We start from the raw sequence: 21700 nt of genomic DNA on the forward strand, positions 1-21700 counted from the left end.
TTACAAAAACACCAACTTAAGCACACAACCTGGATTAGGACATTAGTCTTAAACCAATTTGATTATTAGACCTGTGCACATTTAATAAAGAATCTGACTGAAGATCTAACATTAAAGGATGGCCACTATATATAATATTATATATTCTATATTATCTTTTTGCCAACATAAAATATAAACAATTATAATAAAATAGGATTAGCCATAGCACCACAACCTTTACCTTCTTTTTTCTCCCTCACATCATCTATTCCCAGATTTAATTACCTGATTTTACCTATATCAAAAAGTCATAAATAGTACTGCAGTAGAGACTGGCAGCACTAGGTAGAAAGAAAGTAATGATTTAACAGATTATTGGAAATAAACCAAATTTTTATTGCACCTGGAATACAGATTCGCATTATAATTAAACCTTAAAAGGAGAGCATGCTCTTAAATGATAAGAAGAGAATGAAAGCGATGGAGCGAATGAGAAGTTCTATAAAAGTCTTCATCTTAATCTCAAACATAAAACCGTTATGAGAAATCCACAGTGACAGGATGACTCAGTATAGGAAGCGAGCGAACAGAGATTAGCACAAGCATCATTCTCCTGGAACCCAAGAGACTGAGAGAGAGAGTTAAAGAGAGTGTGGGAGAGAAAGAGAAACAAAAACCTCTTTAGCATTCAATGAAGGCATACAGTGACCAGGTGCCATCAAGCTCCGAAATGGGCACAATAAAGAACCAAAACACTAGTTCATATGACTTGTGCACTATATAGTATTTGGGTCTTTTATGGTACATTAATAAAACATTGGTGGTAAAATGGTGCAGAAATGTTATTCTATTCCTCAACAATCCATCGCATCACAAGCCAAGCATTTTTCTGTCAGATCTGTGCCAGGGTTGGGGGCAAATGAAAACCCAAAAAATGCACTGAAGCTTAAAAACAATCCAAGCACATTTACACATGTGCATTTGCTTTAAGTGCTTCAAGCTAACGGTACGCCATTCAAGCATTTTATAAATAGCTCTTTGATGTTTCTTGAGCAATGGAGAAGCCTGCAGCCTGATTTGGTAATAAACACTGTTTAACTTGCCGTTACATTTGCGAGCGGCAAAACTTCCCCTGAAGCCACAGCGGCAATGAGGAAGACGACCTCCTCCTGAGCCAGCGACTGGCAGACTATGGCTGACGAGATTTTAATAAGGCACTCTGGCCTGAAGGGACTCCTTAACCTCAATAACGAGGTTCATGTCCCTTCAGGATGAATCCTAATGTATTGGCAAAGCTGCAATTCAGAAATTGCGTCTACCTGCTGGCACTCACCTGCGTGGAAATTTGCAGTGTTAGCTTAATATAGGCCAACAGGCATTCATCTGAACAAGATTTGATTCATGTACTTTACCCCGACAGCAAAAATCAAACATTTTCATGTGCAGTGATTTCTTAGCTCGTGGCAAATCTGTGTCAAATCAAAGATGCCTGTTCACAAAAACTCTTTAATAATTGTGTATTTAATACTGTGCCCTGCGGGAAAAGTGGGTTATCATAATATCCAGAGAGGATTTATATATTATTAAGAAACATTTAAATAGACAATGCCTTCTTACTGACATGACATGAATTGAAATAAATGATCACAAGTATAGAGAATTTTTCATTTTGTGGGGAACTCTATATCTTTTTATAAGGCTTTCAAAATTCAAGAAAATAAACTATTCTGAAAAAATAAATCAGTGACAGGCCATAGCCAGAGTGGATAGTGAAGACAAATGTGTATGACCAAAGTACAGCCATGTCAAACACCAGCGGGACACCAGCGAACATGCAGCCTCGGCAGAAACCTGACAAGCGAAAAACACGCAAAGCACTGCAGCAAAATCAGAATCACTGAAGTGTAATAAACCATCTATCAAGTTGGCTTTTGGGAAACACACACGCTCCATTTGGAGATTAGATGCAGTGGCTGCAATAAAACATCCCTCTGGAGGACCGAACTCTACCATGAACTAATGAACGAGAGAAAGCGGGACAAAGAGATGCAGAAAGAGAGCAATTCATTTATGAGAAATGACTCAGATGGTTTGGCTGCTGGGCGCGCCCTTTACCAACCAGCCCACAGTTCTTACATCAGTATGACGTCTTCATCAACAGGAAAAAGCTCATTAAGGTTGCACTAAGAATTCAATCAATCAAAATGACTGAATAATGATATTTGTGGCCAGTTCTGTCATGTCTGCTCTACTCTAATGCAGCTGGCACCCAACGCAGGACTCGCACACATTTTGCACAGCTTTTATAATTTTTGCAATCCCGTTTGCTGCCACTAGTAGTACTTGCAGTCCTGCAGATTTTATTTAAAGCTTCGGGTGGCAAACACATACCTTTAATGCCAAAGGCATGTTTTATTTACTTAAAATCCAGTAGGTTCAGGAGATGCAGGAATTCCCTGCAGTACAACCTCTACTGCTTAAGGCAGGACACACACGGTTGGATGCGTATATGCACATTACACGAACACTCTTCACAAAAAAATGTGCCACACCCATAACTGAGTCATACTGTATATTACGGAACTGTGAAGTAAATGTCAAATTAAGACATTGTTAATGTTGCTGCTTAACTGTGCAAATTTGGACCTAAGTAGCATTAAATATTTGTCAGATCGAAGATGCCCACTGGGGCAAAATATCAAGGAAAATACAAACTCCTGCACTAATTAAATGACATGTGGCCTTTTCGCTGCTGTTTGGTGTTTGAGTTTTATAATGAGGCAGAAGCAGAAAAAGGCTCAGGGTGGATTCCCTAGATTATCCTTTCTAAACCTTGAATATACTGCAGTGCTAATAGTGTCGATTTTGTTTCTTTTTCAAGCAGTGTGTGATGTCGTCTGTGTGCGGGACAGCAGCTTTCCTACTCTAAACACCATTAATCATGAAATAAACTTCCTGCTCAGCTGTTTAACGTGAGAGAAGAGATGCTACATGTCATGGCAGAGCTCTGTTTGGACGTTTTTAACATGGACTGAATAACAACTTAGAACAATTTTTTGGGGGTCTTTTTTATTGTTACTAAATAACTAAAACACCACTTAATTACAGAGCTTCTTGGAACAAGAACCTAAAACATCCAGAAAGAACTTTGACAGACCCACTTTTGTCTATTTTACTTTAAGAGCACTGAAAGAAACACACTGCATCTCTGTCAAAATCTAAAGAGATCAACAAAAATGTAAAGTTGTCTTACATTACAAATGTTCCCAAAGTCATGCAAACATTTTTTTTTCTACCCCACCCTCTACATAACGTCATAAGTCTGAGAGCTCCTTTACAGGCCCCATCGCCTCTATAAACAAGCAACAAAAAAGTCCTTCACTGTTCATGGCTGACTGCAGACATCTCAAATCAGCTTCTGTGAGCTCTATGTTGTGATTCCCAGCGTGACTCATATTGTCTCCCTGCACGATAACCATCCTAACATCTCTCTGCATCTGTCTTGGATAACCGGAAATCTGCGTTATATCAGCATCGTGCGAAACTAATGTAGAGGCTGTTTAGACTGTTGGTCCACTTGTGGAGACTCTCTCCCTTTGGGGAGAATCGAAACCTTTTTAGGTTGTTTTAAACTCACTGGGGAGAGTTTAAACTCTCTCTCATTGGGACGAGAGTTACCCATCACATTTTTTTGTAATCAGGAATTTTAGAACTGTGCCAGTACATTTCCCGGCAAATGAAACTCTTTCCCTTTCAGACTTAGAATTGATGCCTAATGCTTTGAGTATTTAGTGAATGAGGCATCATGATTGTCTGCAAGAGACATGGACTGCAACGTGAGGCTGTATAAGCCATGCTCGAAGGACACTGGAAAAGAATGAGCTGCTGAAATGGCCCACATTGCACAATTCTAATTAACATACCCAGTCTGGAAGCTCAGTTTGTGACATTCCCAACCAATGAGATGCTCACCTGGTTGTCTTTGCGACTGGTGGTCTATCAGGTTTGAGAGAGCCAGTGGTGCTGGTCTTGGTGATGGACGCAGTGGCAGGTCTTGGAGCTGGAGCTGGAATAAAGGAGATGAAGGGTATTTAAGAGCATTAAAACAAAACAAAAAATTGATCAGAATCAGAATTACTCTCCTGAAAATGGCACTAAAATATAACCTAATAACCTAATAATAGCAGAATTTAGCTCCACCCCCAATCAAACACACCTAACCCAGCAAATCAAAGCATTCAGGGTTACTTGAAAAATACAGGCAGGTGTGTTGGATCAGGGCTGGAAGTCTTAAGGAGTTGGAGACCCCAGGGCTTTCCTTGAACATGGTTTGGAACCACTACTGTAATCAATAAGCTCAGATGATGCTTTTGACTTACTTGTGGTTTTTGGTTTGGACTTCAGACCATTAGCTGGTGCAGCAGGAGCTTTTTTGATAGGCTGCGCTGCCCCTGTTGATTTCACACCATTGGCTGAAGCACTGGCAGGCCTCGCTGTCCCCACCGGCTTTTTCTCAGTCACCTTGGTTGGGGTCTTGGTTGCGGGTGCAGGAGTAGAGCTAATTGGTTTTTTAGTGGCAGCAGTGGTTGAGGTCTTCTTCTCCAGGCCTGCTGTGGTGGTCTTTTTGGTGACACCATTAGCTTGCGTCTTCTGTGCCCCATTTGTCAGCCGGCTTTGGCCAGTGGTGGGACGGGAGCTGGTTGTAGATGCCTTGGTACCAGCTGTGGTTGTCTTTGTTTTGGCAGGTGCCTTCGTCTTAGCTTTGGGATCCACAGGCTTGTCCTTTCCAGTCTTATTGGTTGCCTCCGTTTGCTGTGGTTCACCTTCTGTTTGCGTTGCAGGGAAAGCCTGGTCCTGAGCTTCGCCCTCTTGCACCACCTCGACCGCAGGACCTGCATTTAACGCTTCCATTGGCTCCATTGCTGCCGTGTCAACACCATCCGGTTTCATCTTGTCCTAGTCCTGGAGGTCCGTCTCAGTAGAAGATGAATCAGGAACCCAGGACTCAGTCCACTAGTTGGAGTCTACTGCTATCAGACGGCTATGGCTGACCTGAAAACAAGAGCAACAAGAGTTATAGGCTGATCTGAGACTTTAGACAGTAAACACACAACAAGTCTGAACAAGAGAGAAGTCTGCAGCCCCTCTCACTGGCAGACAGACCTAAGAGAACAATCAGATAAAGAGTCAGGTCTCAGAGAAACTGCTTAAAAAAGAGATTAGGAACGAAGTAAAGAGCGTGCTGCGCCGAGGGAAAACAACAGCTGATTCAGAGCTCAGAGCTTGTGGATTTGTTTAAACTGAAGCCAAACTGAATTAAAGCCACACAAGAAGTTGTTGCCAGCTATTAGGAGTGATGCTTGGTGTAAGATTACAGCTGTCGTTAATACAGTTTTACAGATTAAAATGCAGTTTTACACTTGGCAAGACATCTATCATAAGATTTTTCTGGTGCTAATTCATGTGTTAAAATCTCTTGGTTTTCAAAACCCTTAGGGGGAATTTCTAATTGCTAACTACTAGCAAAGCAGCAATGCCAGATGCATTACCCACAATGCCTTACTGAAGCAGATGTTGTTTGCATGATTTAGGAGCAGCAGCTCCACAGCAAAGTTCATACAGTGGAAGCGGCCAACGAGAGGAAGTGGCTTGGCTCAAGAGAGCATGGGAACAAAATAACAGAGTCAGTCAACAAACACTGAAATCGCACTCATAAAGCAGACATCAGTGTCACTGGACACCTCGTCCGCATTATATTCCAGAGCAGCAGATTCTCCCTGATTCTTTCTTAGGTCTACATTCATTCTTCCACCCCTTGTTCTCATTCTGCCCATTACAAAATCTCTTCAGTTAGTCCTCACACAGATGGTCCAGGCAGCTGAGCATCCCAAATTAGAGAAACTGGGGGGAGGGGGACAGAGAGAGAGAGAGTGATGGAAAAGAGAGAGAAAGACCGGGAGGAAAGAACCCATTCCATATATGCTGCCAGATATGAGAAAATAGAGATTTATTGTCTTGGACAGAGATCTATCTATGGCCATCGTTTACTGATAGGAATTGTGCACTTGAGAACATCAACAATGACCACATTGACTTGCAAACAACTGTTCCCATGGCAAACAAACAATAGTATTTGTGTCAAATGGGGGAACTATGGACAAGTTTTCAGACCAGCAGATCATTTGCTCCGTACTGAAACGGACAAATTGTTACAATTGTTAAATTGCTTCTTCTTAGTTCAGTTCGGTTTTTAATGATAATGAATTTGCTTAGAATCAGATACTGCTTGCTTTTTTATGTAACGCATTCATTATTCATTCATTATGAATTACGATACAACTTGGTTCGTTGGTCTGTTGGGTGGAATTGGGTTTCTCACCACAATTGCGTTCATTTTCAGTCAGGCTGAGACACCTCATTTAGGTGATCTCGGGCTGATTATTTTGTTGTAGATTCAAGTGCAATGAACCAAACTAAGAAAATGTGCCAACATCTAAAAAACAAGCCAGATTTGAAAAAGATCTTAGAGACCAAGACCAAATATTACTATTATTATTACCAAATATATTACGTTTTGGGACACAATACCTGCTTAGTTTTACATCACGCAGTCACAAAAATGAACTATATGGTTGGATTAAGTAATGCACTTGTTAGTATTGAAGATCATCAAAGATTTTAGTCTTTTAGACAAACACAACAACAACCTCAAGGGCTATTTTCTCTGAAAAACAACTCCTCTTGATCACGTCTCTCTATTTTAATATTCCTTGTAAATACAGGCTTTGTTGCATCTGCTCTACCCCTCCTGACTCTTTTTTTCTCTTGCCATTGATCCTGTTTAGAATGATAGATGAGAATCGGCCTGTGAGAATGTCAGGTGGTGGAGAACTGAAGAGATTAGAGGCATAAAATAGCCTTGTTCTGAGAGGAAAACACACACACCTTCACACGGCCTTACGACCTTAATGATCCTGCTGAGGGATATAGACTGCTTCCTCTGCATGTAAACAACAGTGACCCTAGGGGGTCAGAAGCCTATGGTGTCCATCTAATTCTGGGGGGAGGATCTGACCTCTGCTGACTTCTGATGGCCTCTATTCTACAGAGTGGCTGATGTCGACAGACAAGTATGAAAAAAAAAGCATATGGAAATTTAATAATCAAAGTTTGAGGGAAGTGTACAGGGGGAAATGCATTTACATAAATTTAAAGCACCAACTGGAGATATTTCTAAAATAACCTTATTTTATACCTATAATTATTTTTCATTCCCTCATTAACTCTTTATAAACATAATACAAAATACATATTTACAGCCTTAGAGAGCACAAGATGGACAAAAACCGGAAAAGATAGCTGTGGAGGCTTTGTGACCTTACAAATATAAGACCCATCGTACCCACAAACCCTCTTACCCACAAACCCTCTTAATGGCACTCCGTCACTCTCAGGGAAGAACCTGCACACGCCTAATGCTCAATGCCTCATCCAATTATTGTAACCAATCCTGGTGCAGGAGCCTAATGCTCCTGAAGGGATGACTCTGCGAAGCATTCATCCTCCAAAGACCCAAATATGATGTAAACAAACACTGCAGAGACGTCGTACCGTCCAGAAGCTGTATTTTTGGCAGGTCTCCCACAATGGTGTCATTTATTTGTCCTGCCATAGAACTGCAGATCTGCAGATCACCCCCCCTCCCCCATCCCATGCTAATGGGGTCATTGTAACGGCAAAATGCACTTTGGCCTCTTTATTCGAGGTGCAAGCACAAGACGCCCTTGTGCGTGCATAAATGCATATCCAAGTTCTGCATTGTGCCTTAAAAAGTCCCCCGTGTGCAAAGCTTGCTTCTCACAATCAGCTAACCACTGCGGCACAGCAGGTGCTAACAGGCTAATGCCATCTTAGCTTTAGCCAGTCGGGGCCAAACCGACATGTCTAATAACTGGGGAACACAAAAACAAACAAACCAGCAAACTGCACAATCTCAATGGCTCGCTATAGGAAATCGTTTTTTCCCTCTAAATTGCAATCAATGGAGAGACTGTGCTGGGAGGAAGTGCAAATTTGCACACCACAGAGATGCTGCATGAATCGCACGGCTTCTCCCGGCCGTTTGCATGCACTGGGGATGCTGTTGTTGGCCTCTGATCAGAGGACTGACTAATCAGCTGCAATTTGTCACACTTATTAAGTCTGTCCGGCTAATACTCTATTGTGCCTCTACGGTGATAATGCACACTATTTATTAAAGTATGTCTAATAAAAACATTTTTATTTATTTATTTACTTATTTCTGAGTGAAGCATCTTTATGCACCCTTCCAAACCCCCCTTTTGCTCGTTCCCTCCGGAGGTTGCAGAAGTTTCCCTCCACCCCCGTCTCTCTAAAACAAGGGAACACTAGATCTATTCAGCGACGACCACTGCCACAAAGAGAGGGCCACCGGGACCCACAGTTTGCTGGTTAAGGAAGAAACACACTGCTGTGCTGCTCTGAAGGGTAAAGGGTCAAAGAGTTTGAGAGAGAAATAATCCAATTCTGAACCCTCAGAATAAAGCAAGAATAAACCTCACCTCAGGTTCATAAGCTAATGAAATCCATTAAAAACCACAACAGGGAGGAACTGAACACAACTATGAATTGATTTGCAGGGCACATTAGTGGTGAATATCAAATGTATTTCAATAATAAATGCTATTTAAATTGATAGCTTTGCTCACTGTCAGTTATTTAAGAGTCTTTTGTTTCCTTCTCCAAATGCAAGGCTCATTTCAACCTTTACTCTCCATTTTGTTGCCTGTAGTGCCTTGCCTTAAGAATTGTAAAATTTGTGTTTGTACCAAAACCAGTACCAGTAACAATGCAGTCTACAGTACTAAAATTAATCACAAAAAAATGCACTTCAAACCCTCTATTCATCATATAATGCTAGCCTTCTTTACAGCAGTGTGAGCAAAAGACTGACTGAAGGTGTGACTGGGGCCTGCATCACTGAACCGCTTTCATGAGTCCATGAATAGCCCATTGGCCGCTGGTGTCCATAACACAAACAAAATTACATAATAGCACTCAAGAGTGGACGGCGTCTTAGACGCATCTGTGTGGAGATACTGGTCCCCTCTCTCTATCTGCCGATAACATGACTCTCTGAACAGCCCATTATACAGAACACACACGCCGAGATGAAGTCGACCGGCCCGAGGCGCATTGCAATGAAACAAGTCACCAAAGAAGGGATTGTTGGGGTGGCGGCCCTCGCGGAGGAGTGAAAAGAGTATAGACACACATGGAGGCACATGACAGGACCGCTGCTGTCCGAGCTGACAAAAGCCACTGTAGTGCCCCCGCTGTCGAGATTGCGATCATGGCCAGCGCATTCCCAAAACACCCTTGGCCAAAGGTCGGGAAGCCGCACTGTTCAACTCACAAAAACAAACAGATCGGCCCATTCTGCAGAACAATCGGTAGAGGACACAAGTGGAGCGAGGAAGGGAAGGTAGTGACGCCAGGATATAAGAAACTGCTTTAAGACCCTCAGGGAGAGAATGGAAACAAAACCAGTGGTAAACCGAGACTAAACTAGCTGTTGAAGAAGTTTTTTTTTTTCTGGCTCGAGGCGCCAACAGCTTGTGTGGCAGATACCTGGAAAGCATCTAGGTGATGGGGAGGTAATCCTTGTACTGTAAGGAAGATTTACATAAGTTTTCTGGAACATATGCCACTCCAGGGCACGAAACACACGACAACTGTCTGGGATGCAACAGATTAGTGACCTACACAAGAACGCTTAGGGGCCACTTGCACCGAATGCGTACGTGTGTTCTATCTTATGGTGATGGAAAAATCTATTGCGCTTTAATGCAAAATGCTTGCCATCCCCTAAGAAAATTTGCATTAACTCACAAAAATATTGCCTTTCCACAAAAAATCTTGAGCTCTTTTGCAATACTTTTGCTTTCCCCCCAGAAACTTTGCGCTCTTTTGCAAAATGTTTGCCCATCCCCGATAAAATTTACATTTGCTTACAAATCTTTGGACTTCCCCCCCAAAAACTTTGGGTTCGTTCATGAAAATGTTACATTTCCCAATAAATTTTGTTCACTCACAAAACTTTTGCACTCACTTGCAAAACAATTGGCTTCCCCCAATACAATTTTGAGTTTGATCACAAAATTTGTGCCTTTCCCTAAGGAACTTTGCATTCGCTTGTAAAATGTTTGCATTCTCAAATTCTGGAAATTACCACCACAAAACGTAAATCAATGTTAACTTTCTATACCGGAGATCTATGTACCTCCAGAGTTCAGTTCCAGGGTTGCTCCAGCACATCGGTCTGTAATAATCAAGTTATTCTATATATCTTAATGGCCCCTTTTCCACCAGCAGGAACAGGGTGCTAGTTCAGAGTTAGTGCTATTGCCGGTTCGGAGTTGGTTCGATTAGTAAGCCCTTTAAGAACCGGTTTGCTTTTCTAAAGGCTAGAGAGCCACCACAGAGCCAGGTCTTACGTCACTGAATATGTCTCTTTTTTTCCAAGCAACACTAGCGTGGCAGTGCCAAACACACCAGACTTGCTCGAGAAGCATTGGCACCATACAGAACGACCAGCGCTTGACATCAAAGCACCGCAAGGATGACTGGAAAGCAGATGACTCTTTAAGCTTCTGAATTGCTCTTGCGGTACTTCTACGCCACACGCAACGCTGACACATCACGAACCTACATCGGCATCCAGAAATGGCAAATCCAACAAGTCCGCATTTAGCTGCTATTTCAAAAAATGCCCAGTCATAAGTTTCTGTTTGTCTTGTCGGTCACGGTAACCCTGCCCCCAGCCCCTGACGCAAGCTGTTCTTACTTCTACACCAGCAATGTTTTGGTGCTACTTAGAAACCACTATTCCTGGTTCTGAGCTGGTGCTTTGGGTGTCTTAAGACAAAGAACCGGTTTGAAAGTAGACTCTGGTTCCGAACCAGCACTCAAACTGCCTTGGTGGAAAAGGGGTAAAAAAGCAGGCTCAGGTTTGTTTGATCGGGCTAGATCTGAAATTTTCAGGAAGGTAGATCTCCAGGAACAGGACTGGGCACCCCTGGTCTAGTGGTTTGTGAACACAAGAGCACATCCATTGTAAAACAGCAGCATAATTGGCTTAAATGCTATAAAGCAGTTTTAAGAGCAGGGTCGCACGACTGAAGGAGCTGGTACTAGCACTTCTGTCCACCCAGTGCACAGCAGCGGGAAACATCATAACCAGCAGCGGACCAACACGGTCGCCTGGGGACAGGGAGATTAACACATGACAGAGCTTGTTAACTCAGGACAAAGCATGATGCTAATCCTGTGCGATCCTCCGACGGACACCCACGGAACGGGATGCACACAGAACATGGGCCAGATATGGGCGCCGTCCAGCATGCCATGCCACCTGGCCAAGAGCGTAAGAAGAGAAATGGTGAGACGAGATGAGATAAGACGGATATTGATCACCGAGAGAAAGTGCAGGGGTCGCGGCACAGATGGGAGAGTTGGACAGTGCATTAGCGGAGCATGTGGCCACGCTGAAATTGGGAGGTTTTGGGCGTAAAGGGGCCTTTTAACTAATTTGTAATTCGAGGAGCTGCTTGATTCTATTATCTACTGCAAGCACAAAAAAAAATCAAAAGAGCCAAATTACATAAGAGCTGATGGAAACCAGCTGGTGGGGTTCGATCAATGACATCTGATAGTGTGTGTTTGTTTGTGACAGCATGGCCACAAACGTCATCTGCAGCAGACAATAAACATGCCCTTCAGCAAACAGGAGGAAGTGACACACACACACTCCACAGGAAATGACTGTACCTATAAGAGGATTATCCCTCTACTCACAGCTGACCAGCACCTTCCAGATGGACTCTGAGCCTCTGTTCTGACTCAACAGAAAACTTCATGATGTGCCCGCCAGTGAAGCTCAAATCTATGTGAAGCTTTTGAAATTGTACACAACCAAATATTGGTATTTGATGGTTATGGTTGGGGATCTAGACTGGTAATCCAAAGGTTGTACGTTCAAACTCCTGCAGAAGTGATTGTCCTTCCACTGCTGTGGCTCTGAGAGAAAGTATTCAACCCCTGGTTGTGTAAACCAGACTCTGTGATGAAATACTGTAAGATGCTTTAGATAAAGAATCTACTAAATAATAATGCCCCAGAGTAAATTCATATTGCTCAGAGTTTGGTCTTTCAGAGTGTTTCATGTCTCAAATTAGTTATTTCTGGAATAAAGTACTAAATAATCGTAAGAGCATTCTGACAGCAGTTCTGATCATTTGATCTTGAAATATGTGACTCAGTACCACAAAACCATGAGGGTCACTTTTAATAAATAACAATAATGAAGCTTTCCATTGGTGTGTGGTTTGTTAGGATAGGACCATATTTGGCTGAGATACAACTATTTGAAAATCAGCAATTTGAGGGTGCAACAAAAATCTAAATACTAAGAAAATTGCCTTTAAAGTTGCCCAAAAGTTCTTAGCAATGCATATTACTAATCAAAAACTAGGCTTTGATATATTTACAGTAGAAAATTTACAAAATATTTTCTTTGATCTTTACTTAACATCCTACTGATTTTTTGGCATAAAAGAAAAATCTGTATTTTGACCCATACAATCTATTTTTGGCTATGCTACAAATATACCTAATATACTTAAGAATGGTTTTGTGGTCCAGGGTCATATATAAGAATCATTTGAGTTCCTGTCAAATCAATGAATGAGTTAGCAAATCTGAGCAACGTTTGACACATTGTGATTTTTAAAAGTCCCATTGACTTTGAAGGAAGGACATGGACAATGCCCAAAATGACACAGAGACTTTGGACGGACAGTAGGCAAAACATTCTAGAAAGCATCTAAAACACATTTGAAAACCACTCTGAAGACCTCAGCAACTGCAAAGCAACACACAATTTCTTTTCTTCAGGAAATGTAAAAATCTAGTTTATTTTTTACCTCCATCGGGAGTTTGGATGGATCTTAAACTGCTGACAAACTGCAGGTTTTATGAACACCTTGAGGTTGATGCTAAGAGAAAATTTGTCTCACGCCTTTGTAAAGTAGGTTGGCATTTTTCACAGCATGGAGGCCTGCGGCATTAAGACACCTAGTTTTCAGGACAGATTATTTTAATATGGAATTCAGATGCTGCAGGGATTCTTACAGCATGTGAACTTTACCCTTCATAAAAACAGCAGGTCAATACTACATCCATCAGTAAATTGCAGAGCCTGGTTCAATCTGTGACACTCTCAAAGACACCATTCACTGAGTGACATCTGCCAAGACTGGAACAAAGAATACTGAACCAAAATGCACCAAGACAGGACTGCAGACGGAGATTAACACAGCAAGAGTGCTACAACTGCACAGCAGACGTGTTTACAGAAAGCTGAAGCGTAACCGCAAAACACTCCCCAAAAAAGAACCCAGAACGCAACAAACCCTTCAAATTACCACAGCTGCAACACAATATCCCATCCTAACAGAGCCAACTGTCCACTGCGACAACTGCTCAGCCCCTAGGGTGCTATCTTTACCGGAGGAGGGAGCACTTCAATATGAGAGAATTATCAGAAAACGACAGATGACACAGGAAAACCACTGTAACTGCATCTTGGGACTACAATGAGCGCTCACTACAGAAGGTTCTTAAAGGGATGGTTCGGAGTAGATTTGACAGCCGTACATGGAACATCTGATGTATCTCGTAAATTGCACCACTAAACGTGCACGTAATCTTACCAAACTTCTACAGTAGTGTAAATAGGGTCCACCATTAGTGTTTTAAAAACAACTGTTACCCGATCCCTACTAGTCTCAAAAACTACAAATGGCGACACGTCGACGTCACTTCCCTGGTTTGGGAAAAGCACGTAAAAGTCCACCTACAAGTTGACATGCACACAGACGTAGTAGGTGGACTTTTACGTGCTTTTCCCAAACCAGGGAAGTGACGTCGACGTGTCGCCATTTGTAATTTTTGAGACTAGTAGGGATCGGGTAAAAGTTGTTTTTAAAACACTCACGGTGGACTTACAAATTTTCCGATGCAGCGTTTTGTGAGTACATACCCTATTTACACTACTGTAGAATTTTGGTAAGATTACGTGCACGTTTAGTGGTGCAATTTACGAGATACATCAGATGTTCCATGTACGGCTGTAGCAAGCCATTCGAAAAACTCTGATATCTCCCTCAATGTTTGACTAAGGTAAAAAAAACTTCAGATGGGGTATTTACATGGGCTTCGGAGTACATAGCAATGAAGTCAAATCTACTCCGAACCATCCCTTTAATGTTTTTTTTTTTTTTTTTTTTTTTGTGGCAACCATTTTGCTTCTTTAAAGAACCTTTCCATGAAAAGAACCATTTTAAAAAACTTTTTTCATCACTTTTTGTCAAGGTTTCATGGATGATAAAGGTTCTTCATGGAACCCACAATGGCAATAAAAAAAAAGCGTACTGTGAGCAAGCGGATGTTAGCAGGCCAAATAATGCATAGTCACATTTCAGATAATCATAAACAAGAATTTGACCTTTCTGATGTCATCTGCTGTAATTTCTTCTAGCGAGTCCCACCCCCATTCCTCATACAGTCACTACCCATCATGCCATGACACATTTGTAATTGCTGGCAGTGCCTCCCTCCAAGAGCCTGATCCCTGTAGGCCGGAGTTAGACAGCGACAGCATTGTATCAAGATCATAATATGACCGAACAATGACAGTCAAACAAAAATGCATCTGAAATAATTAGAGCGAATTGTCCGCCGTGACCTTCAGCAGTGACTCGCATATTGCGACAGCTGAAAATAGCCTTTATTACTAAAATGATCTCTCATTTGGACATGTAAATAACTAATATTTACATCTACCCATAATTATACATAATATACCAAACAAAGGCAGAGGAGGTGGATCTGATGAAGCCAAACTGGAGCGGTGAGATGCTGGCCGCAGGGGGTTGAGGCATCCGTCTTAAACCTTTTGTTTGCCGAGAAGAGAGAAGGGAACTATTAAGCAAGACAATAGGATGAACTGACTTACAAAGCCAAGATTTAGCAGCAGGAGAAGCCAAACCAAGCCGCACCTGCTGCGAAGCGCATCATTTTGACTCCAGTTGCGCAGGGAGCCGAGCCAAGAAACCACCCTGTTGATTTTCATTGTCCCTAAACCACCAGAAGAAGAACATACCAACATAAAACTAATCAAAATGACCTCTAAATAAGAGTTCGCCAGGGGATTCTCTCTAAACTCAAAGTACATGACAGATTAATCACCCTTGTCGCTTTTTATATGGAGGAGCATCAATACTTCACAGTAGACCATTGAATGATATCGAGCTGCTGGTTCGTATCTTTCAGAAATGAACCGGCGGGCGTGTATTTTGGCAGGTTGGGTCGTTTAATTAATTCCTGCGGTATCATTAGGTCTGATACACATATACCGGTCGATATCAGGCTTAATAACGCTTCTAATGCGGTATTTAAATAGTTTTCAAATACATGGACTGAGTACAAAACTATATTTTATATATTCACATTCTGACATTCTGCCAATATAATCCAGTACAATAAAGTCTACATATTCAGTCACTGTAATACATATTTAAACCTCGGCGGGTTTTCTATTTTACACGCCTAGACCGAACAATAGCCCGGGTCAATATTGTATGGACCGAAAGGGTGAATATATTAGGCTATATGAATGTGGAGCGGGCGGGTGGAGGAGGCGCAGAACAAAAGACTCAAGCGAACGGACGAGTGGAAAGTTTCCCTGCTGGGAAACACACAAAATGTAGAAAACTGCATTGTAATTTCTTCTCCCTAATCTGTCAGCACAATATATGTCTTCTGAACGACTGTCCGTGGTTACATTCGGCCACAGTTACGAGTGGGTTTGCCGTCACCGCCCAGACTTCCACCATTGAAGCGGACTCAAAGGATGAACAAGGCAACACGGAATAAAAAGAGACATCTACGCCGGTTAACAAGCAGTAAAAACGCTGAAATAACTAAACCGGTTGCGTGTGGTAGATTAAAAGGTGTAAGGTGTAAATCAAACCGGTGTGAAACCTGATCGCTTCAGTGGCATTTTCATCTGATGATCTCATTTATTCCGCCGGTACTTCTATTATAATGACCGATGTGAACAAGAACTCATAAATATTCATTTACATATCAATGCAGTCGTAAATCATGCTGTTGAATGAAAAGCATTTTGTTAAACTGACACTGACATTAATTCTTAAATTAATTAGTTGAGACTCAGTAAAAACGCTTTTAATAAATCACCGGCTATGCACATAGCGAATCTTACCGAGTCTACAGCGCTTTTCCTCCAGCAACGCCCAGTCGGTCCTCGCGTCTCCTCCCGTTTTTTTTTTTTTTTCTCCAAGCGAAACCCGGCACTGCAAATCGAGAAAAACCGGCAACAAACGTTGAGGTAATAACCCAGTAGACTGAAGCTCTGACTGAGGCAGTTTAGAGCTGACTGACTGACTGTCTACCGGCGATAAAAGAGATGCGCGTCTCCTGGCAGCAGAGAATGAAACGGCGCTCGGGCGATCCGCGCACGCACGCGCACACACTCTGCGGTCGCGGACGAGCATTGAAAAGGATGAAAAGCGCGAGCGGCTTCGGTTTCTCCCGCCTGACCAATCAGCGTTCAGGCTGAGATTTATGCAAATGAGGGATGATGTCATTGCACAGGCCACCCCGCGTCCTTTCTTTTACGCGCCGTCCCTCTTCTTTTCTATCTCACCCCCTGCCCCCATGTGCCCACCCCCCACGCCCGCGTTCCCGCCGTTTCTTTTCACTTTCACTCTTCACTTTCACTAGTGCACACAAGAGAGAGGGGAAGGGCCAACTAAAACTTAAACAGTTAACATTTTGGTTTCTTGAAATGAAATGCTTAATATATTACTTAAAAAACGGATTACTGTATTTCATCGAGCTGCCAGGAAACATTTGTTATTTTATATAACAAAAAAAAAAAAAAAAAAAAAATGAAAAACACACCAAATATACTAAAACTTTAAGAAATTAAAAAGAAACACAAAAACTATAATAGCACATTAACTAGACAAAAATAGCAGACATCTAGGTTCACTGCAGGGCACAGCTTTGCCTAAGCCTTGAACACAAAATGCCATCCAATGCAAAATTTGGTCCAGCTATATTCAAAATTATTTAAAAAAACTGACATCTGATGGATTTTGGCAGCATTTCTCCTTCTCTTTAAAAGCTGACACACCTATTTGCCTTCATGACTACGCATGATTATGTTGTTAAACACATTTTATTATTTACACTCTCTGTGAACAATTTTAGATGTGCAACCCACCAGCTGCAAACCACACACCCTCAACAGAATTGGTGGTAAAATGGTAAATCAAAGATGCTTTTTAAACACGAGGGAGATCAGATTTCAGACAGACACCTGTGTGAGCACATCTATAGCTCCTAATAGTGGACTGTTTGAATGCATGCTCATAGGCGTGCAAAATACATATTTGTCCTAATATCTGAATGTGGTTTGGTAGCGTTTGCTCCTAAGCCTGTTTTCCCAGACACTCTGGAGAAGCCTCTAGACTGCTGCTGCTCTCATACAAGTCTTTGTCTTCCTTTCTCTCTGGCGCAGTGGAGACGGTGGGACACAGGGTGGGCTTTCGGCATGTCTGTCTGCCTTTCTGTCTCGCGAGCGCTCTCCTTTTCTGACAAACAAAGCTGCATGTAAATGTTCCTCCAGCAGAAGCTATACAAAAAACTCCTGTTGTATTTATTCTCTGCGGTTTCTGCCGGGTCCCATGAGCCTCTCTAATAGATCACGCTCTTACAGACCCATCAGTATGAAACTGTCCTCTCTCACTTAGTTTTTTACAGTCAATTGCATAGGCAATTCCCACCCTGGTACTGTTTTAGCTCATGTTGTCCTACTTCTCTTTAATTTCCAGCCTCATCATTTGAATACAGTCACTTGTCAATCTCACCAGGCTCCTGTACACACCCATATATTGCTGAATATTTAATGTACAAACAGGTGCAACTAACCTAGCTGGATTTGTTACCTATCAATAGAACCTTTGCTTTGACTCAACTATGACATTATAGAGCATTTGGAGTGGCGCAATGACCTCATGCTTAGCAACAGCCGAGCGTCCAGGCAAAATAAAGGCTGACATTTTAGAGAGTCCTGACCTCAGAGAGCTCAAAGGCAAAGTGAGTTGGTGACGGACGTTTTGGCCTCCTTCAGGAGCGCACACAAAGGGAGGAAATATCCTGACCCATGCGGTAGGGGACGGTGCCGAACCGGCAGGAAGGGGCGGGGCGTTTGAGCCGCCACTCACTTCCTATCCTATTTATCTGATTGTTTTTTCCCCAATGCCAGCGATCAGCCCTGCAGCTGGGCAACTCGGCTCGAGAACACTGGCACTCGCACAAAAGCACAAGCCTGAGCTAGAAACGTGACAGGAACAAACACTCCCTAAAACAAAAACAGATTCAGAAACTCAGAGCAGAAGCAAAGAAGTAAAGCAGTAAAATCCTATTTGTTTTGTTTTGTTTTTAAATAATCTAATCATTATTAATGTTGATTAGCTCTAGAAAGCCTACTGTTTGTCTTTCAAACGTATTCGGGGTCACGTGTTTTGTGTGGATATACTTGTACAAAGAACATATATATATATATATATATATATATATATTTTACCCTGGTGAATAAACAGATGTTAATAGTTGCTTCATGACCAATGTGAAAGTTCTGTGCAACTATTCGGATCTGGTTTGAGCTTTAAATTCATTAGATTTACTCACCCTCAAGGCATCTGAGGTGAATATGACTTTCTTCTATCAAGAGGATTCCAATTGGAGTTATATTAAAAATTGTCTTGGTCCTTCCAAGTTTTATAATGGCAGTGGGTGGGTGTTTTTGTTCAACAGTCTAAAAGAAGTCCAATAAAGTGCATCCATCCATAATAAAAAATGCTCCCTCTGGGAGAACCTCCTGTAGCGAATCGATGCAATTTTGTAAGAAAAAAAGAGAACAAAACAAAACAAAACAAAACACCGGTCACAAATTAGAAGTACAAGCGAAGAGAAAAGTTTAAGAAAAGTTTGTATAACGATTCATATATGGATATTTTTCTTGCAAAAACACATCAATTCGCTACAGGAGGCCTTTATTCACCCTCAGGAGCCATGTGACCCAGTTTTTATTATGGACGGATGCACTTTATTGGACTGTTGAACAGAAACACCCGCCCACTGCCATTATAAAGCTTGTAAGAGCCAGGACAATTATCTCCAATTGGATTCGTCTGAAAGAAGAAAGTCATATACACCTAAGATGCCTTTATAATGAGTAAATCATGGGCTAATTTTCATTTTTGGGTGAACTAACCCTTTAAATAATTGAATTTCTGTGGCTAGATGTGATTATCTATATTCAAGTGGATGTGTTGTACTGTAATCAAAACTATAAGCTTTAATTAAGTACTACCAGCATTTTCACTAAAGCATTATTCTTTGAACACTATTACTGTAACATGGTGGTTGTGAATAATTCTGGCAAAAATAATTACTGTACAATTATTTTAACATTACTTACGTCGATTAGCCTAGAAAACTTAAAGATGTATGGCAGTCGACAACACAATTATAACAATAACACACTAGAAACAATGTCATTCAGAGCTATTTTTTCCACTGATGAATGAATAAAACATTGACAGCCAATTAGAATTCACCCGACTTCTAACGAAGTTAGCACTGCACTGAAAGCAGCATTAATATTGGGTACTTTTCTTTGTAGTTATCAATCTTAGTGTAAACGGGCCTTAATTCAAAAGCGTCATGCGCGTACAGTGGGCATGGCTAAAACTTGGTGCTGACGCGACCATTATAAAGTCAACAACCAATCAAATTACTTTTCTGGTCTTACATGAATGAGATTGGCTAGCATCTGCTTTAGTATATTTGTATGAGGTGATGTGATTGGCTGACGCCTTAAGATTTTTCAACTTCTGCAGCATACAACGCCAGTGACACGATGCAACGGACTTTGGCAACATTTGACGCCACTCCGTTCAAAGTGAACGAGAGGCATTGACGCTGACGCTCCATGTGAATGCACCATAAGAGGTCTTTGTACCATTAATACATCCTGTAAGTTACATCCTGTAAGTTTCTCCTTATAAACAAAGCATTTACCATATTGACCCGAATATAAGCCAACCCTGATTATAAGACGACCCGCCTTTTTTAAGGTGTACCTTTTGGAAAAAGGCTTTTTGAAAACCAAAGATTTTTTTTTTCTTAAATTATTTTCATACTGCATATTTTTCCTTTTTTAGTTTTTGTTTTGAAAGTATAGTAAATTATTTTTGGCACACTCGTTTTACGCGGATTTGCCGCCATAAGACAAACAAAATTGTTTCAGATGTATTTTCAAGAAAATCATCATATATTTGGGTCAATACGGTATTTAATCAAGCTCCAAGAACATCTTGTTTGGATCTGAGGTGCAAGGTGACGTCACCTGGGTACAAACATTTGCATAAACACTGCCTCCAGAGCAAGGCATCAGACTGAATGCAAGTGTTGTGTCCTATCAAAAGCAAATAGAAATTACAATCACTGCCGTTATTTTGTCTACAGTATACAGATACACCTTCACTTTCTGACACAGTCCACACGCTTTTCCTCAAATGGAGTGAAAGAACGTTCACTTTGGTGCATTTGGTTTAAACAGCTCATTTGTGTCTTTGTACAGACATATTGCCTTTTTTGGGAGTGTCTATTTACACTAATTGCAAATAGCCCACCTTGTTGGCAGAAGCTATTTACACTAACCCCACCCACCAATGTGTGATTGGGATAGTCAACACTACAAAAGATGGCCATTAATTATCGGCTCCAGTGGCGTAGAGGATAAGTGTATCACTCTTTTTGACGCGACCGATCCGGGTTCGAATCCCCTTTCTGGCGAACCTTTTTTCTCCCTTTTTAAATCTCCTATCATATCGGAAAGGCATTTGTTTTCGATAAAAAGGAAGGACATAACTGAAAAGTTGAAAATAAAGTATTGGTTAGGGTTAGGGTTAGGGTGTATAGGCAGGGCTTATTGTCCCAATAAGGCAATACCATTTAATACATTCAATTAAAACATTAATTTACACCCAGTACCTAATTACTGCATACTGTTTAATGTATACAATACCGAGGTGCAGATAATTGCGTCTATTTGCAATAAGTATTATAAATATCATAAAATCCTGCTATTTCAACACAGTGTAAATACAATCTATAGCTATTTGCACTTAGTGCCCTTATTTTCAGTGGCATCCCAGATCGTGTCAGAGGATTGATTGGAGCATTTTGTTTTGTAAATGAGACACAGTGTCATGGAGAGTTTACAAAGAAACATTTGTTGAAAGATGATGTGGTACTAGATCTGATTGCAGCTGCATCACAAATGGTAAGTAAATTATTTGATAATGCTTTGTCAAAACACTCACATGCAATAGTGAGGGGGCATTGATAGTTAGCCAGTCATAACAGTGGGTGCGTTTCCATTACAGATTTGTGCAAAACTTTTGTGATATTTTATAAATGCCGATTAAAAAGTATCACGAAATGATGCCATAAAGGGGGTCAGGTCGATTTAGAC

At 41.4% G+C, this 21700-nt stretch overlaps 1 protein-coding gene across 2 annotated transcripts in view; it reads right to left on the bottom strand.

Annotated features, from left to right (window-relative positions):
- prr36b (proline rich 36b) overlaps positions 1–16623 on the bottom strand; it is a 28569-nt gene extending 11946 nt beyond the window's left edge. For both annotated transcript variants that reach the window (XM_073836642.1, XM_073836650.1), the window contains exons 1-3: positions 16352–16623; positions 4362–5034; positions 3955–4048 (exon numbers count right to left, since the gene is read on the bottom strand). In XM_073836642.1, coding sequence (XP_073692743.1) covers positions 3955–4048; positions 4362–4932 — 665 coding nt within the window. In that variant the 5' untranslated portion in view covers positions 4933–5034; positions 16352–16623. The remainder of the gene's footprint in view (positions 1–3954; positions 4049–4361; positions 5035–16351) is intronic.
- Positions 16624–21700: the final 5077 nt, after the last annotated feature.

Source organism: Garra rufa, chromosome 1 (assembly GCF_049309525.1).
Source record: "Garra rufa chromosome 1, GarRuf1.0, whole genome shotgun sequence".
Classification (NCBI taxonomy): Eukaryota; Metazoa; Chordata; class Actinopteri; order Cypriniformes; family Cyprinidae; genus Garra; species Garra rufa.